The sequence below is a fragment of the Paramisgurnus dabryanus genome, chromosome 22 (assembly GCF_030506205.2).
Source record: "Paramisgurnus dabryanus chromosome 22, PD_genome_1.1, whole genome shotgun sequence".
Classification (NCBI taxonomy): Eukaryota; Metazoa; Chordata; class Actinopteri; order Cypriniformes; family Cobitidae; genus Paramisgurnus; species Paramisgurnus dabryanus.
Window position 1 is genome coordinate 22,695,179 of NC_133358.1, and position 26,905 is coordinate 22,722,083.

The 26,905-nt window shown below is 36.7% G+C and overlaps 2 protein-coding genes across 4 annotated transcripts; one reads left to right on the forward strand and one right to left on the reverse strand.

The window, feature by feature from the left end:
- Positions 1-351: 351 nt before the first annotated feature.
- pcyt1ba (phosphate cytidylyltransferase 1B, choline a) lies at positions 352-13,496 on the forward strand. 3 transcript variants are annotated; one of them, XM_065258324.2, is made up of 8 exons: positions 352-582; positions 4,184-4,283; positions 6,282-6,398; positions 10,344-10,495; positions 10,710-10,788; positions 10,867-11,009; positions 11,084-11,272; positions 13,215-13,496. In XM_065258324.2, exons 1-8 carry the CDS (start codon positions 544-546, stop codon positions 13,422-13,424), a joined length of 1,029 nt encoding a protein of 342 aa, XP_065114396.1. In that variant the 5' UTR covers positions 352-543; the 3' UTR covers positions 13,425-13,496. The 3 variants fall into 3 exon arrangements, with proteins under 3 accessions (XP_065114396.1, XP_065114397.1, XP_065114395.1); XM_065258325.2 differs by having other exon boundaries at positions 365-582; positions 10,894-11,009; positions 13,212-13,496; XM_065258323.1 differs by having other exon boundaries at positions 368-582; positions 13,212-13,496.
- A 1,247-nt stretch (positions 13,497-14,743) lies between these two features.
- Positions 14,744-24,457, reverse strand: pdk3a (pyruvate dehydrogenase kinase, isozyme 3a). The gene is made up of 11 exons (XM_065258322.2): positions 24,056-24,457; positions 21,483-21,624; positions 21,328-21,399; positions 21,028-21,212; positions 20,855-20,944; positions 20,668-20,745; positions 19,540-19,616; positions 19,281-19,382; positions 19,095-19,202; positions 18,878-18,991; positions 14,744-18,798 (listed from the first exon to the last, which is right to left on the reverse strand). Exons 1-11 carry the CDS (start codon positions 24,156-24,158, stop codon positions 18,655-18,657), a joined length of 1,215 nt encoding a protein of 404 aa, XP_065114394.1. The 5' UTR covers positions 24,159-24,457; the 3' UTR covers positions 14,744-18,654.
- Between the last annotated feature and the right edge of the window lie 2,448 nt (positions 24,458-26,905).

A 26,905-nucleotide genomic window follows, 5' to 3' on the forward strand; every position in this document is an offset into this window, starting at 1 on the left:
TACAACGCTACGTTTACATGTAGAGTTAAAAAATAAAAATATTTTACTTATATAATCCAGTGTACGCGTGCGTGTAATGATGCATCTTCTAACAAACCACTATGCATCTGTGCAACACAATGAACAAGCAATGACGTTCAGCGGAAAGCTCAGCCAATCACACTCCTTTATGTAAATAAAAAACGAGGTAAAGTTTCCTGATTGGTCCTCTCTTGCCTGGCCATATCACAGCCTCTCTTCTTTGTTGTTGTAAACTGCATTGAAGTCCATCTGATGGGCTCGGTCGGGGGCGGAGCTTGGGAGCATCGTTCTCTTTTAATAGGCGGACATTGTGAGGGGGAGGCGCTACGGTGGAAGGGCTTTGATGGGAGTGGCTGAGGGAAAAAAATAATCGAGTGGGCGGGACGTAGATGCAGGTTCGCTGTAGTAGAGCATCCTTTACAGAGCAAGCTTGGCTAACAGCTACGGTTCAAAACTGATGCTGAGTCAGGGAGAGGTTTCAATTAGAGTCACATCCTGCTCGGTTTGGACCCTCCAAAAACTATGGAGGAGCTGGAACACACCTGTCCATTTCCACGAACGGTGAGACGGCTGTATTTTGTTGTTTTAGAGGTCTGTTTGTACGCATAGCGAAGATGCTGGGTTGTTGTTTCTTATCAGCTTCCTTTCAAATCTGTTCAAAACCATATATTTTTGATTCTTTGTGATGTGTTGACTCATATCTTTGGTTGTAGAAGTTAAGCTTGGTATACAGAGTGTGCTTTTCAGTGTTTGCACAAATGCCAAATACAAATCATGATGATGCTTAGCTCTTTTAATCTCCTGATGTTGTTTTTAAGTGTAAGTGCCAATGCTTTGGCGATCGGATTAGGTTGGTGCCAAGCTGATGTTAGGTATCTCGATTGAATTTGACTCCAGGTTGCCCTTCTGTTATGTTATGTTCTTCCTTCTCACCTTGTACAGAATTCTGGGAAAAGTCCCAAGCATCCTCTGAGCACCTGCTTCCGTTGCTATGGGAATGAATCGTACATTGCTCCTTTTGAGAGCCCCATGGAGATCCAATGAGTAATCAGACCTCACTCCTACACACAAAATATTTTATATAAAGTGGTTTGGCTCATTGCAAATGTACATGTACATGTAGTTGCTAAAAATAGACAAACAGGAAGCCTCTCTGGTTGGGCATTTCCTGATGTCCAAAAGATCAATGCAAGGTTAAAATAAAATTATTTGAAAATTAAAGCACAAACATCCATATTTGTCTGAAATACTAGATAAAGTTGTGTGCCTGAATTGTGCTCTTTCTTGCAAAAGTAAGGTTTTAGGCCACACCATAGCACAGGAACTGCACTCTTTAAAATCGCAAACGACTTGCTTTTAGCAGCTGACAAAGGCTGAATCTCACTCCTAGTGCTACACGATCTTAGTGCTGAGTTCGACACTGGAGACCATGCCATACTTCTAGATCGATTTGTACAGAATTGTACTGGCATTCAGAGACAAGCATTTCAGTGGTTTAGATCATACCGTTAACATTTTGTTCATCTAAATGGGCAATCATCAGGCCAAACCCTCCAGTCTGGATCCAGCCTCCCACAAGGTTGTCAGAAGACCCAATAAACAGTGGAAGATTATGTCAGACCATGAAAGCACGTCAACCTAAATACCTATTTTCTTTATCAGATGGATTTGTATGCCAGTTTAAACAAATTTGTGTATTCACATTCACTCATGCTTAAAGGTGCTGTGTGTAAATTTTATGAGGATCTATTGAACGGCAATACATAACTATATTTTCAATGGTGTATAAAGACTTTACGTAATGAACTGTTATGTTTTTATTACCGTAGAATGAGCCGTTTTTATCTACATACACCCCGGGTACCCTAATGATGCGTTTACACCAGCCGCGGTAGAGGCGGCAAGCGCGGGTGATTTAAATGTTAAGTCAATGCAAAGGCGCGATTAGGCATCCTGCGGCATGGATGGCGCATTCCACACGCATTGAGCGTTGCCACGGGAAACGCGCAAATTGAAAAATCGGAACTTCAGCGGATTTCCGCGCCGCGTGATTACAGGAATCGAGGGGAGTGGTGAAGTCTCAGCGGAGTCGCAGAAGCCCCTCCCATGACGCGAATTTCTGCGTTAATGTCTCCAATGACTAGAATTTCAGGCGCCAATGAAGCGAGTGAACTCAAATGTTCAAGCGTCCAACTACAAGCGAATAGCGCGTTTTTGCCGCCTGTACCGCGGCTGGTGTAAACGCACCATTACATGGAAGTTGCCATTTTGCGCCATGATGTTTCTACAGTAGCCCTAAACAAACAAACTGCTCTACAGAGTGCATTTCGTCACTACGTTGTCTCAAACGATGACATTTTTCCTGTGGCAGTTACCATAGCTTCTCTATGCGTTTCGAAAGGGAGGGGTGAGCGGTAGACTGAGCCATTGGTTGCAATCCACATTCTTACTGCTAGGTGTCACAAAAACCTACACACTGCACATTTAAGGCATTGTTACTTTATTTTATTAAAGGGCCAGTGGCAAAAACGGTTTGGCAATTAATTTTTTTTATTGTTTTAAAAGCATGCATCAGGTTTATTTCAATGCACATAGTGTATTACATTTGCACCATTTTTATGTAAGTTAGGACTGAATGGACCTGAAAATGTCAAATGGTGTAACAGCCATTTGCAACAAAGAATGAGAAATATTGAATATTTTATCCACCTTGATGGCATGTAAAGCATAATAATAATAATAAAAAACATTTTAAAATATAATTTTATTAGTTATTTCTAGTGCTGGGCAAAAATTTATCGCAATTAATCGCATACAAAATAGAAGTGATTTTTAGCATAATATACAAGTGTGTGCTGTGTGTAATAATTATGTATATATAAATAAACACACATTCATGTATGTATTTAAGAAACATTTACATGTGTATATAGAATATTTTTATTTATATTTTTATATATTCTATATATGATGTAGGCTATACATTTTTAAAAATTATAAATAAATAAAAATGTTTTGAAATGTATATATGTATGTGACTATGTTAAAATATACATAATAATTACACACAGCACACACACACATATTATCCAAAAATTAACTTTTATTTTGTATGCGATTAATCGCGATTAATATTTGCCCAGCACTAGTTATTTCTTAATGTAAACTTTAATACGTTTTTGTAATATTTGTCCTGACATATGCAGAAAACAGCTCTGTTTTCTAAATAATCTTTGACAAATGATGTAAAAAAATGTAAAAAAAATCATACACTAACCTAGATCATAAACTAGGTATTTTATTCCACATTTTTTTATGAATTTATTTATATTTTCATTTAAAAAATACACGTTACACCAGTTGACTCAGACCGGTTACACCACATTGACATTTTTGCAATAATCCCCCAAATATTCTGTCAAAATTAAATAAAACGAGGATTTTAGACATTTAATTGAACCATACGGACACAAAATAATTAAAGTCACGTCATGGACCCTAAAATGTTGAACTGTGTTCTGAGCACTAAGGTATTTTTCAACCTCATTATGATTTTTTTTAATGTGTTGTAATTGTTTGATAGACTATATTCTGTTCATCTGTCAGCTAAAACTTACAGTTTTGTATTTTTGTGTGTTGCCTTTTACATTTCCTCATTTTACAAATTGTTTTTCATATGTATATATTTCAAGCCATTAAATAGCAAATAATTACATTTATGCATACAGAAAAAATACCCAAATTTTGTTTTTCACAAGTGATCAAATTTGTACACGTGTTCATGTAAAACGTTTTCACATGAGATTCCATTTTCTATACAGACAAGTTGTGGCATCTTACTTTAGATAGTCTTTTAATATTTTATTTATATGTATGTTGCAACCTGTGATGCTTTGGATGCACAATCTGTCTGACATCAGAGAAGCTTCTTGTGGACAAATCAATATCTAGCGTAAAGAGGCTGTTATGCAGACTGGAAATCAATACATCAGCTAATATCCTCTATTAGTACAAATAAGGATGCATTTTTTCGCAAGGTAATAAGGATGTCATGGCCACACAATGTTGGCCTGTTTAACTTAAATAGTGTTTTATTTGGATTCGATTAGGTATTTATTTCTTGTTATTCCTCTCAAATCGATTTTTTTCTTCTTCTCTTCAGCCTCTTACAGAACCAGCCATATTTACCACAGAGACGAGTTGTGAGTGTCAGGCCCCACACGAGAAGCTTACAGTAGATCAAGCTCGGCTCGGGACACCTGGTCAGTCCATCTCTGTTTTAGTTTCCACAAAAATCACATAAGGTATCCAATAAGACTAGGATTTGTGGTTGTCTAACAAAATAAAGTATTGCATGAACTGTTTATATGTGTTTAATAGAATCCCATGAGACCTTTTAGATACTTATTCTAACCTCTGAGATTGGACACTCAGGGATTCCCTGTATTTCTGTGACCCAGTTTCTCACAGTGACTCCTCACAAAGCTTTCACATACCACCATTCTTCTAGCTGGGAAAGCTGTCACTTCACAAAGGTCCTAATGTGTACCATCTAATTACATAGAGTATATGCACCTGTGATCAGGGTTCCCACGGATCCTTAAAATCCTTGAAAGTTTGTGAATCTGGGGAAAAAAAATTTAAGGCCCTGGGAAGTTGTTGAAAATATACATACATAGATACAGGTCATTGAAAGTGCTTGAATCTATTTTGTGCAAGAAGTTTTCAAAAAAAAAAAAATCCAAATTATTCCCTTTGTAATGTAGGAGAATATCATAAAAATTGTTGACTTTTTAAGTGTTGATTCATACCAAAATGCTTTTTAGCAAAGTTGTGTTTGACACAAAACATCTCGGGTTACGTATGTAACTGTTCTCAGGGAACAAGACGCTGCGTCTCATTTGCCATACTGCATCCCTGTAATGCAATATTTCAGATAGCGATATACTTCCTGGCTCCCGCGTCACCCTGTCTTTGTCGTTAAGCCTCACCATTGGTTGAATTTGATATACACATTCAGACGCACTTACCCCTGGAGGCGTCCCCAAAGTGTCACCGCAGTGACGCAGCGCGAGTTCCCTCGAAAGTGAACTGTAACAATGTATCTTTAAAGGTTACACAATGTAGCCTTGCTCTCATCTGAAATGTGTCCCCACATTTAGTCCTTTAACTTGAGGGTATTGGACCTGGAAAGTCCTTGAAAGGTCCTTGAATTTGAAGTTAACTAAGGTGTGGGAACTCTGAAAGCTTTATGTGGTTATTGTATGACATGACATTGTGTGGGAACCCTGTGTGATGTACCAACATGTATCCTTGGAGTATTAATAAGAACTCTTTAGAGACAAATTTGTACTTTTTAAAAGGGTACCGCCCTAGTGACTGCCTTTGAACATGTTCCTATCTTACATGGTGGCAATTTCTTATGAATTAGTACAATGGGAATTGTTTGAAAAAGCATGAATAAACCGAACATCTAACCCCAGCATCACAGGGGCAAAATTAGATTGTAACTTAGGCTATAGGAATGATATTTATTTATACATATATTTTTGTCACTTTAACTTAACATTTTCTTTTAAATAGATTAAAAAGAAACTTAAAATCAAATAAAATAAAATATGCAAATGTGCTATTAAAATATTTAAATATTTACTTAAAATCTCAGTAAAAATGTAGGTTCGGCTGACAAAAAAGTTCGAAAACCCTTGTATTAGCTTAATACCTTTTAAACATAATGGGAACAGGGTTTAAATTAATCCAGGATTAGGCCTTAGTTATTTTAGGACATTTAAATAGTTTTTACAAACCTTAAAAAAAACTATACTGGTGTGCATCTTAAGACAAAACAATGATACTGATGTATGTGTTCAAATATGTCAGTGCAAGGTGTTTTGAAATTATAGCAGTTCAAACATGCATTTTAGTCTGGGACTAAAATAAACCCTGTCCGGGAAGACTTCACAATAAGACTTTTTTATTTTTATTTATTTTTAAAACATTCCCCAGACTTTAATCTGGGGAATTGATAAAAATCCTTTAGTCATAGAAAGTTGCATGAAGTCAGCCAATCAGTAAAAGCTTATCAGATCAAAAAGCGTGTCCTGCTTTTGTGTGCAATATAGATCAAACGGTCAGCAAATGGACTCTAATTAGTCCACGGTGGGGTTCACCCGAGTATCAGGTTTAATTATATATCATGGAACTCTAATTAAATCTGTCAAAGGGTTCTAAAAGTCAAAGTGTGTACATTTCATTCACAGTGGACAGGCCGGTGCGAGTCTATGCAGATGGGATCTTTGATCTTTTCCATTCTGGTCACGCCCGAGCTTTGATGCAGGCTAAGAATCTGTTTCCTAACACCTATCTTATAGTTGGAGGTACACATTCCACTATTCCATATCCGAGTGATTCTCACGAAACCATTGAAACACCACGGCACTAATGATTTTAGATATAAAATGTGTAATATAGTAATATTAAAAAGCCTCAGAATTAACACAATACTGTGTTCTACCTTGCACAATGTGTGATTTCAACATAAGAATTTATAATTTGTCAATTTTATCTCATTTTCTGCTGAAATTCTCATTACCGCAATGCGTCCGGCTGTGTTTGAACATGCGTTATGCTGTAATTTAAACATATTAAAACAAAAATATTTAGAAAAAAAATAAATGTATGTTTTGCTAGACTACTTTAGATGACAGAAAAATAATTTACTGAATATTCATGTATAATAATAATGAAGAAAAATTAGGAAATTGATGTGTCCATGCCTGATGTTCTCATCCTCCGCAACACTTTTTGAGAACAGTTTAAGCACACATACAGAATTTTAATAAAGTTTGATTTTGAGTGACCAAGCACATGGACCAGTTACTTCAAGATGGCTACCAGGTAAGATCATCTCTTTATATCTTTCCAGTTAAATTTGAAATATTCTCTGGTCAGAATGCTTACACGACATTTTGATTATCATTACCGAAACAGGTAGTTTTCTACATTTCGAAAATTGTTTGATTTACAATTTTTCATGAAAATGTTCTTTATTAAAGTCTAATTATATGCACTGAATAAAAAATGAGCAAAGCCTATGTGGCTTCTCTATTTTTAGCAAAACATACTGGGGTACCTCATCCTCCGCAACACCATTCTCATATACCGCAACCATTTAATAGCAGTTGCGGTAAAGAGAACTTCTGTTTCGGAAATGCAAATTTAAGCATATTGTTTATTACATTTAAATATCTCTAATGAATTTAATATAAATTTAAAATGTATTAACTGTTGATATTTTGCTTTATGATGCTTCATTGTAGACAGTCAGCAAGTGAGAAAAAAGCTTTAGCAAAGGCCAGGTTGACAAAGTTCAGGGAGAAACTTAACAGCAACCCAGAATGGCTCGAGGAGCACAGAAGGAAGGAGAGAGAGAGAGGTTAGGTTTGGAGATGTTACTAGCAGGTGTATTTAGCAAAAAACACACTACAGTGTTAGGAAATGTACATGACACACACACAACGCAACAAGACTATACTATATGATGATGTGTACATCTGATGTGTAATTTTTTTCTCCCATGTTGTGAGACATGCTAATTTAATGTTATGCTTTCTTTCCACTTTCAGGTATCAAAAACAACCTAGCGATGGCACGCCACGCATCTAGGCGCTGCAACATCAGTTGGATCACAAGATCCACAAAGTTGGATCCCATGCGTGCCAGCATCTCAGCTACCTGCGACCGTACAATGCGCGCTGTCTGCAGCGTCAGATTGCTGCCTGGGGGCGAGGGAAAAGGGAGACTAAAGGCGGCACCTCCTTTCTGCGCAGTGCTTGAGTCACAGACACCAGAGAGGATGGCCTAAAAGCGCCCGGCGCTGTGACAGAAAGCGGGTTGCTGCGCAATTCATTAGGACTGTGCGTTAACCCTTTCCGCCTCTGCTGTCTTCGCAGCATGTGGGTCGTGTTCGAGAGTGGCGGGGCGTGTTGTAGACGCTTATGTGAGGACGGGCCCTGGGGCGAGCAACACAAAACCAACTGAGGAGAAAAATGCTCTGTTTTTGAGCGGCTTCGTTCCGGACGGCAGTCCCCCAGGACCCAGTTTCTTGCATCATATACTGGAGGATTTGTGCCATGGACTCTTGTGATGCACCACCGGTTCTGGTCCATGAGACACAGGGTGGTGAGGTAGGAAGTGGTTCATAGCCTTAGAGCTCTTCACCGCTTCCGAGAAATGCTCCGTGATTGTGCCCCCCGTGTCACCAAACAGGCCGGATGGAGAAACAGACGTGACTGTGCATGACCACCATGAGTGGTCTTCTTGGCCCTTAGCGTGAAATCCGTAGCCATTCTCAGATCCCTGAAGGTATTTAGATCCGTGCTGCCCTCATCTAGAGCCTTAAGCACCTGCGCCTAAAAGATCTGTAGGACCGCCATAGTGTGCAATGCAGACAGGGCCTCTCTCGGCGCGGGTATGCTTTTTCGGACTGGTGTGCTGTCATGAGGCTTCACTACCCTCAAAGCTGTGCCACACCATCCAAGGAAGTGGACAAGGGGCAGAGGTGAGCAGCCACAGCGTCCTTGATGGGGGGAATACACAGGTAGCCTACCTAAGAAAAAAAATGGGGGGAGAGGTAGCCCACGCTTTGGTGACTTTCCTCCAAGCATCAGCGGGGCGGCCTGAGTGAAGAAAACAAAAGTCAAGCTTGCTTCTCTGGGGTTCTTGTGGGGTGCTCCACTCAATCTCCAAGTCCTGCACGGCTTTGAAGAGAATGCGCACCAGTTCCTTGTAGAAGGATGGCTGTGTGTCTGATGCACCATGTGGAGCCTGGTCCCAGTCTCCATCCAACGCTGTCAGAGACATCTCATCTTCCTCCGCCGGAAACCCAAAGGAAACAGACCTGGCGGCTCCTGGTTCAGGACACAGGCTCTCGGCGACAAACTGAACCGGTTGAGCGAGGGGAGGACGACCACCAGCGGCTCTTTGCCGGCAGAGCTCGTGTGAATTGGGTGGGTCGATCAGACCTCCGCACCACAAACAGATTTGCGACATCCCGGAACACAGAGAGGGCTGCTTACATTTCAACCTGAATTCAATTTTGCTGCCTATGAAGTCTGTCCTAAAGCATTTCTCAGAGCTGCCATTATGCAGCCAAAGTCATTGTCTCATAAGGCAGCTAGGGAACAAGTCAGCTGTCTAAAGTTTCGGATACAGCCTCTCTCTCTCTCTCTCTCTCTCTCTCTCTCTCTCTCTCTCTCTCTCTCTAATCGAAACAGATACAGAATGGTAAAAGGTCATCATATCCAGCAAGGAAATATTTTTCATCTAATTTACACAAATGTTTTGTGATATCCAGCTGACATTAGCTGGCCATTTCTCAATCCGATGGCTGCAGCCTTCAGAGCTCGCATTTGTAGGCAGCATATGTCATCAAGACCATCTTATTTCAGTATGTTAAATGCATAAATGGGGACTTAAATATGACATAAAGGAATATTAATATAAGCCTTCCTGTTCTAATGTTTTTTCTTTAATATTTTTTTCAAAGACTACATAATAAAACAGTTTTGAACTTGAACGCATGATGCTGTAAATATTATCAGACTTTCTACTTTAAAATTTGTTTTTAACAAAATCTCAGGCTAGTATACGTATTCTCATTACCGAAATAATTAACCTCATTTCCGAAACCTATGTATCATTACCGCAACAGATGCTTATTAAATGTTAATTTTATTAATAGAAGCATAATACTTTGATTTTAAATGCATGTGCAGAATCTCTAAATTATGTTCTTTCAGGTTTGTCATGTCATTTTGAAAATGTGTCAGGTTTCTTCGAAATATAAAAAAAAAATAGTTGTAAATTGTGGAAGGTGTTGCGGTATATGAGCTAAATAAAACAAAATAAAAAAACGTTAAATTTAAAATAAATATTATTTCAGAATTTCAATTTACTGTGCATGACTATTAATAATCAATTTTTTAAAATGTGAAAATATATTAGCTTTTCTAACAGTGTTGATGTTTTCTGACTGTTGCGGTAATGAGATTTTTTAGGACTTATTTTTGAAATTATGTTACAAAAAGTGTTAAATGATAAGTAAAAGTTTTTAAATTAATGTTCCCATATACTTCAGACTTTGTTTCTAATGTCTGGTGGAAAAAAAGTAAATTTAAGCAATTTTTACATTTTCATGCTTGACATTTTTACAACCAAGTTTTCGTGAGAATCACCCATCCACTTACAAAGACTTTTCCAAATTACACATGTATTTTTTCTGTATGTACGATCATAACCTAACTATAAATGTGTGTGTCAAGTATGCAGTGATGAGCTCACTCACAAGTACAAGGGCTTCACGGTAATGACCGAAGAGGAGCGATACGAAGCTTTGAGACACTGCCGATACGTCGATGAGGTTTTGCCTGACGCACCCTGGACTCTGACTCAAGAATTTTTAGAAAAACATAAGGTCAGCTCTTGTTTATTGTGTTATAAACTGTGTGTATTTATATAATGTTTTGTTCCTGTAGTTCAGTGCGTTAGCAGCGGAAAAGACATCACATAATGATAAAATGTATATGTTGTAATAAAGTTGCTTTGGATAAAACCATCTGCCAAATGCACAAATGTGGATGTATTGTGCATGCATTGTGCATAATTCCCCTGTTTTTTTTTTGTTTCAGATTGACTTTGTAGCCCACGATGATATCCCATACTCCTCCGCTGGATCTGAGGATGTCTACAAGCATATTAAGCAGGCAGGTAAAGAACATAGGTCTTGGCTTCAGTGCATGTGTATCTTTGCGTTTCAGTCGAATCTAACATGTGTGAGTGTCTCAGGTATGTTTGTGCCCACTAAAAGGACAGAAGGGATTTCAACGTCTGACCTGATAACCCGGATAGTGCGAGACTACGATGTATACGCTAGGCGTAACTTGCAGAGGGGCTACACGGCTAAAGAACTGAATGTCAGTTATATCAACGTAAGTCAACAGATTATAAACGTATTTCAATTTGTGCTGACTTCTTTGCTGATCTCGAAAATGATTTTGGACAGGAGAAGAAGTATCGTCTGCAGAATCAGGTGGACAAGATGAAAGAGAAGGTGCGGACTGTAGAGGAAAAATCCAAGCACTTTGTTTATAGAGTGGAGGAGAAGAGCCATGATCTAATCCAGAAGTGGGAGGAGAAATCACGGGAGTTTATTGGGAACTTTTTGGAGCTCTTTGGCCCAGATGGAACATGGGTAAGACATTACAAACCCACACTTTCATAAAACAGGTAAAAAAGCTGTCCTTTAAGGGGATGGCACCCTTAAAAAAGCTCATAATATGTGTCCTATTTAAGTATAGATATGTATACATTTGGTAACAATTTGTACCTTTGAGATAATAATGTGCACAAAAATTTGTTTTTTTTTAATGGGTACCACCCCAATGACAGCTTTCATTCCTTTTTTGTACCTTTTGTGTAAGAAAAATAATTGAAATATTAAAGAGATCTCATTTGTGCCCCATTGACCTCCATAGTATTATTTTTTTAACTATGGAAGTCAATGATCGGTTTGGTTACAAAAGATTCCTCAAAATATATTTTTTCGGGTTCATCAGAACAAAGAAATGTATACACGTTTGTAACAACATGAGAGGGAGTAAATGATGACAGAATAAAAAAAAAAACTGTCCCTAAAACAAAACCCTTATTTTGGCAAATGAGTCAATGATGTGACGTTAATTATTTTTGTGTCCGTATAGTTAAATTAAATGTTAAAGGGTTAAAATTTCAAAATAAATTTGCGAGTACTTGCATACATTCTCTTTATTGAGGACCAAGTGTAAAATTTCTGGTTTTATTTCTTTTTGAAAGAATATTTGGGGAATAATTGCAAAAATTTCAATGTGTGTCAATTGGTGTAACTAGTATTTTTTTAAATGAAAATATAAATATATTTATTTAAAAAATGTGGAATAAAATATAATCATCTAGTTTAGTGTAATATAATTTTTTTACATACATTTTTACATTATTTGTCAAAGTTTTTTTCAGCATATGTCAGGACAAATATTACAAAAACGCATTAACATTTACATTTAGAAATAACTAAAAATATATATTTTTATATTTTTTTGATGATTAGGCTTACATGCCATGAAGGTGGATAAAACATTTAATATTTCTCATTCTTTGGCACAATTGGCGGTTACACCATTTGACATTTTCAGGTACATTCAATCTTAACTTTCATAAAAATGGTGCAAATATAATTTTTAATTGCCTAAAATTAACATAAATACACTACGGGGTGGTTTCCCAGACAAGAATTAGCTTTTTTATTATTTGAAGGAATATTTTGGGAATAATTGCAAAAATGTCAATGTGGTGTAACCGGTCTGTGTCAATTGGTGTAACTAGTATTTCTTTAAATAAAAATATATTCATAAAAATGTGGAATCAAATATAATCATCTAGTTTAGTGTAATGTGATATTTTTACATACATTTTTACATAATTTGTCAAAGATAATTTAGAAAACAGAACAGTTTTCAGCATATGTTAGGACAAATATTACAAAAACGCATTAACATTTAGAAATAACACAAAAATTAGATTTTAAAAATATTATTATTATTATTATGTTTATGATTAGGCTTACATGCCATCAAGGTGGATAAAATATTTAATATTTCTCATTCTTTGGCGCAATCGGCGGTTACACCATTTTACATTTTCAGGTACATTCAGTCTTAACTTTCATAAAAATGGTGCAAATATAAGTTTTAATCGCATAAAAATTTATATAAATACACTACAGGGTGGTTTCCCAGACAGGGATTAGCTTAACCCATGACTAGTTTAATTGGGTAATATAACTAGTTTTAACAAACATGCCTTACTTAAACCATTACTGGTGTGAATTTTAAGGCAAAACAAAGGGCACTGATGTATTTTAAGATATGTCAATGCAAGTTGTTTTCAGTTTGGACAGCTTTTACATTTATTTAAGTCTAGGACTAGTCTAATCCCTGTCGTGAAAACGCCCCATGTGCATTGAAATAAACCTGATGCGTGCTTTTAAAACAAGTGTTTTAAAAAGATTTTTGAATTTCTCATCTTGCCAAACCGTTTTTGTCACTGACCCAAACAATACACCCATTTCTCCATATAATGACTGCATTTCTCTCCAGAAGCAGATGTTTCAGGAACGTAGTGGACGAATGATCCAGGCTTTCTCCCCGCACTGCTCGCCCAGCAGCAGCCCTCCGAGAGAATATTCTCCATCACGTTCCCCGTCGCCCCCCGCCCGCTGGGCCATGACCAGAACATCACCGCCCTCCTCCCCGAAAGGCGCATCCGCCTCTATCAGCAGCATGAGCGAAGGTGACGAGGATGAAAAGTGACCATTACACATTTACTGTACTTTGTAGATTGCACTTTACCCTAACACACACACACACACGCAAACAAAGGCATTGAAGAGAGGTCCACACAACTACTCACATGAAAACCTGTGTACACATACACAGCACAGGGTTGTCTCATTTGGTTATGCTGGTGTTACAGCAAATATTTAATAATAAGCCATTGCAGCTCCTATTTGATGGACAGAGGAAGGTATTACCCAAGAATGATATTAAGGTATTACCTAAGAAGAAAGCGTTTTTTTCGCTTACAAGATTAACAATGACATCATTTACATACAGCACAGCTAATCCAACACATTAGGGGTGATTTCTCAGACAGGGTTTAAATAAATCCAGGACTAGCCCTTAGATATATTAAGACATTTAAGTAGTTTTTACAACAAAAAAACAAACAATGCCGCTGATTTATTGTAAGATACGTCAGTGCAAGCCGTTTCCTGTTAAGGCAGCTGAAAGACTACACTTAAGCCCTGTCTGGGTAACCATCCCTTAGTGTCTGGTTAAACTGGATTATGGGTGATTAATGAAATATGTTAAGTAGTCAGAAGTGGATAAAAACGATAATACACCCAAAAATGAAGATCCTGTCATCATTTACTGACCCTCGTGTTGTGCCAAACCTATGAGGTTTTTGTTGAATACAAATGTTGACCGTCAACTTTGTGAAGACCATCATTTATTAAAATATCTTTGTTTGTATTCAGCAAAAGAAACTCATGCAAGTTAAAAAACAACACAAACGGTGAGTAAATGATGACAGGATTTTCATAGAGGACAATGACTGTATGAAGGATTCTGTCATCTATTGCTCAGGTCTGGATCATTGGAAATGCTGTACTGTTACATACATACTGTACAGTGTACACTCATTTCTGTTCAGTGTTTTCAAACAATGTCTCATCCACCTTATGTATCAATGCAGAGCTTTTTGTGCATGAATGTGTTTAGTTCTCATTAACCCGTTTGTGTCCTGTGTGCCCTAACCTTAATAGAGCTAAATCATTGTCATGATCAAATACTAGTCTGATATTGTCAAATGTCAGCAGAAAGATACATCACACATCTTATCACATTAAGACGACGAGGTCTAGTAACTTTTAGATAAAAACTGAAGGATTCACATTTAGTGTGAGCTCATTCTACCCTACATTATGAATAATCTTCTTTATTGTCTAGTTATATGTATGCAACTGTCACGTCAATTTATGTGCTATCCACTCTGTATAGTCTTTTTTGTTTAAATATTTTGTGTTTTAATTCGTAATGTAAATAATAATAATAAATAATTGAGAAAATTGAGATTGACTGTTTATTAGTACTTCAGATGGAATGTCAGTAGATCAGTGCTCTCATTGTGATGATTTTATATCTGTTGCAAAATATCAGCTAAACACACAAAATCAGCTAACACGTAATTAGTTTTACAGGTTAAGCTTATCCAGTTTAAAATGTTTCAAACATTTATCTAAAAGCAGTGGTGTTTTTAAGTAAACAATTTTCATCACATAAAACACATAAATCGTTGTTCGTTTTGCAGATACAATGTTCGCATGACACAATGAAACTATCAGCTCATTACAATAGGACCAACATTTCTTTGTAGGTAAACAGGTCATATTCTTACATTTAAAGGGATAGTTCACCCAAAAATTCTGTTACTTTATAAACCTGTATAAATTGCACACAAAGAAAGGAAACAGGAGCACCATTGACTTTCGTAGTAGGAAAGAAAAATACTATGGAAGTCAATGGTGCGCAAAATATCATCTTTTGTGTTGAGCAGAACACAGAAATGGATACAGGTTTACAACTTGAGGGTGAGTACAAATGGCAAAAATTTTATTTTTGGGTGAACTATCCCTTTAATTTCATCTCTTCTCAGCATTTGGAGTTCAAGGCATCAAAGTGCTTCTTCATTGATTTAATTCAACACACAAACTAGCAAACCACTAAATCTTTTAAAATAAATACTGAAAATCATACTTCAAAAACATAAGTGTACTACGTTCCTATCATGGAGCAGTGGAACACTAACCAAACATTTTAAATGAACATTGCAAATTTACAGCGGGTATATAGACAGTCTGTATAAAACAATAACATGCCTGCAAAGTTGGAGTTGGTGAATCTCTGGAAAAAATTCTAATTATATAAACTTTTAAAATATATTTTGCATTAAGAAAATGAAGCTTATTTTACTAAACTTAATCTTTTAATTTACGGTGGCATTTTCATGAATGTGCAAATTTTCTCCCCAACTCTCATTTCATGCATAACATCTTTTCCTTATGCAGACTTTCTAACATTTGAATTTTGTAATAAAATATGACTTAGAAGTATTGCAATAAATACAGAAAGTTAAGCAATACTGCACAAATGTTCATCTTATTCAGATTCGAAAGCAAAAACTCAAAACAAGTCTCTAGAAATGAAGAGTTTAGATGCAAAACCCACTAAGTGCATCTGCATGATTTCTTGTTTATTAGCCTTTTTTAATCAGACTATTATTTAATGATGCCTAAAAAAACGGTATTCTGAATTGCCTGAGGATAGAGCTGGGCAAAAATATAAAATGATTCTCATGCGTGTCTCGATGATTAGTAGTAAATCGCCATCACCTTTTTTCAGATGAGCGGCATTTACTACACAGAGATGAATTTCACAAAGATCGTAAAATCGCATTTAAAATCATGGGAAATCGCCTCCAACATTGTATGAGATTTTGCCTAGCTTCTCTGTAAAATACGGCTTTGTGTAGTAAATGGCGCTTCACCTGAAAGCAGGTGATGGCGATCTACTACTAATCACTGAACTGGCTTTACTGAGGAGACACGCATGAGAATCTCAGGCAATTTTTTGCCCAGCCCTACCTGATGGCGGTATTAAGCAGATTTGACGCAAAAGTATTTGATGTACGTATAGACAATTACAGCAGCAACATCATCAACAAACAGCTTTTGTGGACTAAACGCAACTTCCGGTAAACTTCCACATTGAATCAATAACATCAGATTCCTTTTACGGTAGATTATTTCTGATAACAAGAAAAATCACATATCATATCTAACGCATATGAACTGTTACACTGAGCTAACATTATTTTGTAAAATTAATGTATATAATGTTAGCTACAGGTCCTTAAACTCTTGCCTGGCTGCCAAACCTCTCCACACAGTTGTGATCCATGCTCATCGTTTCCCTTTGTCTTCAGCAAACCAAACATTTACAATTTTTCGACAAGGCATTTGTTTCAGAGATCACTTTAGCCGCTAGCCAGACTGATAAATAAATACACACTTCGGTTCAGGTGCGTAACCACTACAACGTGCATGCGTCAGATGAAACCATCTATAGTACGTGTCGAGAGCATTCGGTAACAATCATTAACTCATTTTTCACTGAGGTGGCCTTTAGTGGCTTTTGCATCTGAACTCTTCAAATATCACTGAAATTCAGTTGTGCGTACAAAAGAACCATTAAGTATAACAGCCAGGGTATTTTATGTCAAGTACTGCTTAGTTTCAGGTCACAAAGCGAGATACAGTACAGAGCAACTGGTCTGGCCAAAGTTAAGCTTATAATTACCGTTCCTTTAAACCAGGCAAGCTGGTACACTGTAATTCATCCAATCCCTCCTTTCAAGTGTTATTGCCCTAAACACTCACAAACTGTTTCCCTATGTGGAACCATTTTAAGACTGTGGAAAACATTCCTTTAGCACAAACAAGGAAATTTCATTAAGAGGAATGTCAGAAAGGAAATGAATTATGTTAAAAAAGGAACTAAATCAAAAACTAAAGAGTTCATAATCAGTATTACATTAACCAGAACTTATTCTGTTGAGGGTCATGTTGTACAGTTATCAACAGTGACAGAGAAGTCATAGAGGAAACTTACTTTTTTGAGTTTGGGGGGGACAGGGGGGCACTGCCCCCCCATATTAGAGAAAATTATGATTTTGTCTGAGCTATTCATAAAATAGAAATATGAGACTGGAATAACTTAAGGCTAAAATAGTTTTAATTAATTTAAACCATATTTTAAAACCATAAAGCCGCAATCTCTACAGCATGCCGTACCCTTGTTTGCTGGCAGGTGCCCCCAAGCACAAATGCGACTCCGCCTATGCTTTTATGACTTAGCATCATGCATGCTTTTATCTAAATGTTATTGTCCATTTTAAATAAGTTAAGTATCTTTTTATTATAACCTGTGCCAAAATATTGTAAAAGCAGAATCTGCTTTCTTAACAAAAAACAAAAAAAAAACAATGAGTAGCACTCTTTATGCTATAATAGGCCGTTCTGGTGTGTGCGTTCACCACCGTTACTTCATTTACATTGCTGGCCTATAAGTTAACATACCACATAAACTGCTACCTGCATTTAAAAATGACTTATCCCAGAGCAGTCAAGAACAACATCGGCATGTCTCTACACAAATGCAAAGTTTGAATGACAGCTTAAAAGAAGTGTGGGGGGGTTAATAAATAAATAAATAAATAGTATTTAACTATTTAGATTTTGTTTAAAAGTGCATTGTTCCATGGTTGCAGATTCCCTCAATTTTCCTTCCAGAGGATAAATTAAGGCATGCACTGTGATTATTTTAAGAATGTAACTGATAATGAAAATCGCGATGCGAAAACGAAAAACAGACTAATGCAGTGTTGTCCTAATGCCGTTGATGGGTATCATGAGATTCATCCAGCGCCTACTAAATAATAGAAAGTCTTTACTAAATACGTCTCCATTAGGTAAATTGCAGCGGTACCCATGGAAACAGTGGACAATCCCCGCCTCCCTTTTGCCTGCGAATTTCTGAATGGCAGCATAAGTAGTGGTCTTTGTTTTGACCTTCTCAAACTCCAGGCGTCCTTCTCTGGCTGTTTTAGAAAACAAAACAGGGGCTCTACTGTGTGGCACAAGCATCTGCTACTTACTATGGGCACAAAGTTTCACCCCTTAAACTACACTACCCTGGAAGACACAGTAATGGGAATCTACATCTGAAATTTGCAACTGTACAAAGAAGGAATAAGCAGACATCTAAATTATCACATGTTCTGCTCTGGAAATGCTAACAAGTATAGAACACTTAGCATTGATGTGATGTTGCCATGGCAACAGACGCTAGTAGGCTAACACAGAGAATACGATGTAGTTGGTGCAGTGGAATGTTTTGCTGGTGTGCGGTGCGAGTGCAATTATCTTTTAGCCTTGTATTTCGAGGCGTCTCTTGGTTCTTTGCTTGGGTTACTCCAGTCATCGGCTCCTGGGCCTCCTTGGTAATGCCTCCAAGCGGATTTGTTAAAGACGGGCAGACGTTCGAATGATTCACTAGATAGGGCCTGGTTAGAGAGGATGAAGGAGTGGATGTCATTCAAAACTCATTACCGAACGATGAGACAAAATAAAAGCTCCTCTTACCTTCAGATAGATAACAGCATCTGTCCCAACTCCTTCCATTGAGTACAGCTTCAGGTCCCCTTGAAAGTATCGAGCATAAAGTCTTGATATCGGTAAGCCATGCCCAAGGCCAGCCTAACCAAGCATAAAGATTAGAAATAAATGAGACATTCGAGCTGTGGGTTAAAAATGGTTAGTTCACCTAAAAATATAAATTTTCTCATTAAATAATTCTTACCAGCGGCACTCGTTTTGAGTCCAGACTGGGAGTCGGTGCAGTTGAGTAGGTGTAGTTGAACAGCCTGTCAATTTTCCGTAAAGGCACACCTCCTCCTCTATCACTGATCTAGACAAATTCAGGAAGATCAGGATCAAGGTGCGTGTTATTTATTTACAAAGAGCGTTGATTTACAAAGAAACTGACCTTCACAGAGAGATCTTCCTTTCCCAGGGTCACTTTTGCTTTTATAGGGGGAAGACCCTCCTCGCTGCCCTCGTGGAGCTCAACCGTGGCCCGCATTGCATTCTGAAAACACACACATGTGGTTATAGCAACAAATATTGGCCTTGAGAGATATGAGACGTACAGTGTATAACAGAAAACACTGAAATCTGAAACTACGTAATGAGGGTGTTTGGATATATCAAATTTAATGTTTATGTGGAAGTTACAAGAAACCTACCTTAAACAATTCAAACAGCATGTGGAAAAGGTGAGAAGGTACATACACAGATTGGATGGGTTTTTTCGGAGCCTTGGCTAAGAGAGTAAAAGGTGTAAGAGAGTTAAATACTTGCATTATTTGTTAGTTAATGATCTAGAAATTAGACTCAGGACATTAAATCATGCCAAAAAAGATGCACCGAAATGAAAATTCTGGGCCGAAATAAAAAAATCTGGATGCACTTGGCCTGAAAACCAAAAATATTATTTGGAAAAATTTTATTTGTATAACTGTATTAATTTTTGACTTTTTAATTTAATTAATTATATGAATCTGGTTTGGAAAAACTATGAATAATCACACTTCTTTTTTAAAGTAACAAATTGGACCAAAATAAAACAATACCATTTATTCTTCATTAAGTATGCAACAATCACATTTATTAGATTTTTTTATCTAAATAATGTAGAAAACTATATGCACAACAGTTTATTAGGGGTGACCTCGAATAGTCATAGATTCGATGCTTCGATATGGGAAGCCTGATTCGACTTACAAATCTCACAGTCGAATCATCGCAGATGTGTTATGAAATGAGGATCATACAATTTTGGCTTTATGAGAGTGCACATTATTATAAAAAAGTTGAGCTAAACAGGTAAGCCATTTCTTTAAATTTTGGTGATGACACGGAATATATCTGCACCAAACCTATATTTGACACAATTGTCTCTCTTGTGATTTAATATTATGGTCAGTGTTCATTTACAAATTATATAAGAATCATCAGATGTTTCTGTACCTCAAGTGAATACAGAGATGATCAAAGTCAAAGTAAACAAAAAATTCGACAATTCTGATTTGAATATGTAAATCCGTAGTCGGGGGCACAGTTTATACAAGATTGCAATTTATTTTTGGTTTAGCCTAAAAAAATTTCCAGGAAATTGGATTATTAGTTTTAGGCCAGCCAAAATTTCAGTGCATCACTAAAAAAACACTTTGATACACTTTATTTTACAGTACGTGAACTTACAGTGTAATTAACCAATAACATATAAAATGAGGCCTACCAAAATTTCATAAAAATAAAAACTACAAACTTCAAAATATAAACAATACAAAATATGTAAGAGGCAAATGTACCATTGAATTCCTCAATCTTGAGATCCGGGGCAGCTATATAATATTGCTCGCACACCATCTTGGCAGTCTCATATGCATCTGAAAACAAAATCAAGCTTCAAAATCAGCAAGCACAATATCCCAAAAAAGATAAAGATAGGGAAATGTGACATAATGACTTTGAAGCAATGAATAACAACAAATTTACCGGTCACAACCTCTGCCACATTGCAATTGGGATCAATACTGCCAATGTGTTTAGGATGGGCTGGATTGATGTCATTGCCAAAGAGGAGAGCTGTCATAAACAGAAAAACGTTTAAGTTAATGCTTCATAAAAACCAGTGGTCTGGCATGCATCAGTCATGTTTTATGACGTACTGTGCTGGTTGATGAGCATGCGAAAGGAGATTCGGTTTGTGTAGAAGCGGTCCAAAAAGTACTGGATGTTGGAGCTGGCAAATGGGTCGAAGCCAAACTTCTCTTTATACTCGATCACACCTTGGGCCATAGTCGGGACGACATCATTGTGTCTGTTTCTTATGTCAATAAGACTCTCCAGGAAGCTACAAAAACATGAGTTGAAAAGCTAAAAGTTTAATTTTCAACTAATTCACTTAACATGTAAACACACTGGAGTAGTAAGCAATACATAATAATGGTAAAAAAAGTTACACTCACTCATTCAGTGCATGTGGGTCTTCTGGCTTCCTGTTTTCAAACTCTAGCAACTCGAAAAAACTTTGCATGTACCTACAGAAAGATGTCACACATTTATCTGTACAGTTTTGCATGCACGGTTGCATCTGATGTTCTGGACTTTCGACTGGACTCACCATTTTTGCACCAGTTTGACTGATGGTTGACTGAGCAGTTTATCAGGCAGTAGGTTCACCTCCCTCATTGTGTTCGCCAGACGCACCGGCAGCTCCTTTCGCAAAAACATGTAGGACGTCTTCTCGCAGGCATTATCCCTGCCTGCAAAACCAGGGACAAAATAAGTACAAAATAAGTCAATGACAACCACCAAAGATGGTAAGGGAGGCTTGTTTACAAATGGGACAGAGTTGAAAAATGCCTTGTCATCCATACACAAAAAGTGATGCAATGGTGTGTTAATTAGGCTAAACGAAAAACATGTTTTTGTGTCAAAGGCCTCGATATTTACAATAACGCATTTGCCAGACGCTTTATCCAAAACGACTAACAAATGTGTGGATTGTCTTGGAATCAAACCCATGATCTTGCTGTTGCTAGCACTAGCACAGAGTATTGTAACTTCTACATAATCCCACTTATAATATTTTAAGTATGGCAAAATGAAGAATAATAGGCAAAGCAAGCAGTTAAGTTAATCTGGGACTAATTTACTGTGTGACAATGTGTCGAAAGATGAGTCAACAGTCATTGTATTACAGTCCCAGGTGTGCTATTAGTGTTTGCTCAGTGGACCTTATAAAACAATTAAATGTGATTAACCTTGAAATGAGTTCACCTTGAAGTTAGAATAAAAGTACTATAAATATACCCGGCACGTGTACAAAACAACCTCTCACACCTAACTAAGTATTTGGGGAGTATACAAGCTGAATTATTTTATAAAAACCCACAATAGAGATAAGTTACATAAAATACTACTTTGACTAGAAGGCTTTAAAGATCCACTGTGTAGATTGGCAGTGGCATCTAGAGGTAAGATTGGGAACTGCAACCAACGGCTCTGTTCGCAGCTCAACCCTCCCATTCAAAACGCATAGAGAAGCTACGGCAGCCACCAGAGGACAAACATGTCATCATCGCCCGAGACAACGTGGTGACAAAATGACCTCTACAGGAGAATTTGTCTTTTTAATGCTACTGTAGAAACATGGCGACGCGAAATGATGACTTCAATGTGAGGGGACCCACTGTGTATGTAGTCAGGGTGAAACGGTACGTGTATTCGTACTGGACCATTTCAGTACAGGGCTTCCGGCACGATGCACATGTGCACCGAATGGCCGAATGCAATCTTTTGTGTGCGGAACATAGGTCAATTTTCGTGTTTCCACACGGACATATTAAGTGGCGGAAGTCTCCGCGTTCAGCGCAAGTCTTCTGTCAAACATATTTAACATAATTTGGCCCACAGAAAGATTTTTATTTACTTAGTTGTATATTCGTTTGATTATTGATGTAGACGTTTACGGGGCCGCTTACGTGTCGCATCTAAAAGCGCGTGTTAAACGCGTGTCGACACACTGTTTTGTTCTTTCAAAAGGGCGTGAGAGGTTGCGCGTCTTTTGTTACTACGCAATCATGAGAATAACGGAATGCATGAACAGAAACGCTTTTTGGGGGCAAAAATGTAGGCTAATAGTTCATAAATGTATTCAGGAATTGAATTTGTTAGTTTAGTGCAAGGTTTTAGTAGAAAAAGTTTAAGAAAAGATTTACCTACTGTCATAAAATAATGTAAAAAAGTATGTTATTTAGTGGAGAACTTTGCAGCAGTATTTTATTTATTATTCTTTTTTTATTTTATATATATTTTATTTATTATATTTTAATAAAAAGTGTTTAAAAAAAAAGTGTAAACAAATTGTTAAAAAAAAGTTTATAGTAATAAACAACCTGCAGTTTAATGTTGGCAGTTTTTACCCTTACTGTACCAAAAACTGTAGCTTCAAAACCAAGGTACGCACTGAACCGTGATTTTTGTGTACCGTTACACCCCTAGTATGTAGATAAACAGCTCATTCTCTAAGGTAATAAAAACAATACAGTTGATTTTGTAGGGTCTTCATGCACCACTGATAATATAAGTATGTATATTATTATATTGCATTTCTGTCAAGACATTATTCTAAAAGTTACACAATGCACCTTTAAATGCGCAGGTTTGTTCGATGCATCCCGTGGGATATATTGAGTGGCCCCTCCCCCTTTTAAAATAGCCAATAACGGTTAGTTTACCTCACAGCTTTGATCTTAATGACATAATGACGACATAAACATTTTGTCTACGTTTTAGAGCACACTTATTTACAGATATCCTTAAGACTAACATATACTATCCCCTTCAGAATTTAATAAGATAAGTGACAACTATTTAAGATGGCTACTCGTCATGCAAATGAGCATATGGCCAAAGCAAAAACTGACCAACAGATGACCAAAAGATTTTTCATACAAGTTATGGATTTTTACAGGAAGAAAATGAAAATTTTGTTTACCATTTCAAAGCATTGTCGAATTTCAAATCAGGACAGTGTGTAACACTAAACTCACAAAAAAACGTACAAAACAACACAATTTTAACTATAATGTATAATAACAGTAACATCAACACATCATTCCGCAGCAACCGTAAGTAGCCTACGCTGTCTGTGACTGTCAACAATCATGCGACGGATGCTCTCGCACTTACCAAACTCCAGAAACTGTTTGATTGACAGAGGCGATGGTGAAAACCTTGAATAATATTCAATTTTTGGTAAATGGTCCTTTAGGAGATAAGCGTATAGTCTCATTGTGAGTGGAAGAATGTGTAACGACCAAGGCCAGAATATTTATGAAAGAAATCCTTTTAAATTAGGATCATGGCAGTGGGGTCCGTCCAGAGAGTACAGCTGACAGCAATGGCCGCATTCAGCATGCAAATATTATCGATATATCAGGCCACTGCATTAAACCTATGTATTAACGCGCTTTTCAACACGATCATAGCTAAACATTGCTGCGCTAAACAGCACGTACACAACAGCGACCGAACAACCGACCCTGATTTTAACAGCGAGCGTTGTGATTGGTTACGAGTGAGATGAAAATATAGACGGTGCTTTGCGATTGGTCAATCCATGTACGTGCATAAACGCCCCTCATATGTTGACAGTTAGGTTGAAAAGCAGCATACATAAGTTATTTTTGCAATGACATGTTTATTTATGTGTACATATATTATATATAAATCGCATTAAAATTTCAGTGAAAAGAACTTCATGCAAAAGACTAAAGACAGAATATATAAAGTTGGAATTGTTTTCAAAATTCACAATATAGCAAAATATGCTGTAAAATAATATATATATATATATATATATATATATATATATATATATATATATATATATATTTTTTTTAACAGAAAATGTATACATTAAAATGTAAATGTCCAGAGGCAGGCATTATCCTGTCATTACTATCATAAAATTAATAAAATCTGTGAAGCTTAACTTGTTGGACAAAATGTGTAAGTGTTTCTAACTTCTGTTAAACACGGAGCTTATTTATTTCTATAATCCAAGTCTAGGAAAAATGAATGGCCTTTTTTGCGAGAGAACCGTGTCCCGCTAACTTCCGGGTTGGCCTATAAAAATAAGTCATCCCAAATAATTCCCCATCTATTCTGATATTGAAGAAGTTTGCTCATTTTGTGCCTTTGACAACTAAACTGTTGCTCATTTATTGTATGAATGTAATAGTCAATTTGGGTTGATTTAGCTGTCTATCTTTTCAGCTCTGCAATAGCTTCAGATATGTTATTTTCTACTATGAATATCCCAAAATGTTTTCCTGGAAAATACTGTTAACTTTTTTATTTTATATCTGTTTTATATGCTTAATTCTTCATCCAAAACAAAAATGGCTTAATTCCCTCTGTATTTTCGACTTTTTCTTGCTGAAATAAGATCCATTGTCTCATCTCCTAGACTTATAAAGAACAAAAAATTAAACTATTTTTTTGAAATATTATGATGATTTATTTAAAGATGTCACTTAAATTATGCACTTTTCTTTCTCAGCTATTGAGTTCATACTTTTAGTTTTATGCTAACCAAAAACTGATTTTGATTTCTTTTTTTTGTATTGTCTGTAATTTAACAATGTTTTTTCCCTTAAAGTTGCAGTGTGTAACATTTAGGATGATCTCTTGACAGAAATGCAATATAACCTACATAACTATGTTATCAGTGGAGTATAAAGGCCTTAAATAATGAATCGTTATGTTTTTATTACCTTAGAATGAGCCGTTTACAGTATATCTACAAACACAGCAGGTCCCCTTATATGGAAGTCGCCATTTGGTGCCGCAATGTTTCTACAGAAGCCATAAATGGACAAAATGCTTTACAGAGCGCGTTTTGACACTACGTTGTCTCTGTGGCGGCTAACCATTGCTTTTCAATGCTTTTTGAAAGAAAGGGGTGAGCTGTAGATTGAACCGTAAGTTGCAATTCACAATCTTACCACTAGATGCCACTAGAAATCTACGCACAGCACCTTTAATTTATATGTAGTATTAAAATGTTTAAAAGTATTACAAATAAATATTCATCCCTCTGAAATCCGATTGGATGTGAAAATGGCTAATAATATTGTGCACACCCGTGTGACGTCACATTCAATAATTTGTATCTTTTTTACAAAATCCTTGATAAGAGTCTGGTGACATGAGGCAAGCGTGGTTTGTTGTTTTGGTCAAGGAGCATGTGTGGGTTATGTCATCAAAACTTTGCGTTTTGGGTTAATATATGTTTCTGGAAGACAAAACAGTCTTGAAATCGATAGAACTTCACAGGAGACAACAAACCACGCCCCCTGTGATTAAAGTTGAAAAAGGCTTTAGTCAGAGCCTCAGCCTGAAAAAGTTAACGTGCTCTGCTGCTTCGTAGAGATGAAAACTTGTGTGCAGATTTTCCATGATCATGACTTTAATGGTTAAAGACACATGTTCCCGGGAATGATGGAAACATGTCTCCAAATTCTTTACCCTGATTATGATATGCAGGTGGTTTTTCTGGAACCATTAAACAGAGTGTTTTTTTATTATAGTTCTGGTTGTCTACGTAACCTTCAGATGTGTTAGACTTGAGAGAAAAATATATATTATTTTTTACTCATCAACACACTATGTTACCTCAAACAATGTCTTTTTACTAATGTAAGCACATTTAACAAGAAAATAGAAAATACTGTAGCCTAAATTACCCTCTCCATACATGTAGTTGAGCTACATGATGAATAATGAGTATTTAATGACCAGTTTTAAAAAGTATAATATCTTTAGTACAATATGGAAATATAACACAAATTAATCCCATCTGACCTTATCTACAAATCCAAAAGTCCTCATGTAACCTATGAATAAGCCACATACATTGATGCTTTGTGGTCCCTTTCAACCAAAATTCTTGAAAAACATCAACTTTAAAACAAACTACATTTTCTGTCATTCTTGTCAATATCCAGATGTAGTTCACTTTCTAGTTATATATAA

Coding starts and splice junctions, on each gene's coding strand:
- pcyt1ba (XM_065258323.1), top strand. CDS start 544: ATGGAGGAGCTGGAACACACCTGTCCATTTCCACGAACG. Junction 10,496..10,709: donor AATTTTTAGAAAAACATAAG/GTCAGCTCTTGT, acceptor TTTTTGTTTCAG/ATTGACTTTGTAGCCCACGA. Junction 11,010..11,083: donor TGAATGTCAGTTATATCAAC/GTAAGTCAACAG, acceptor GATTTTGGACAG/GAGAAGAAGTATCGTCTGCA.
- pdk3a (XM_065258322.2), bottom strand. CDS start 24,158: ATGAGACTATACGCTTATCTCCTAAAGGACCATTTACCAAAAATTGAA. Junction 21,400..21,482: donor GTCAAACTGGTGCAAAAATG/GTGAGTCCAGTC, acceptor ATCTTTCTGTAG/GTACATGCAAAGTTTTTTCG. Junction 18,799..18,877: donor ATGCTGTTATCTATCTGAAG/GTAAGAGGAGCT, acceptor CTCTCTAACCAG/GCCCTATCTAGTGAATCATT.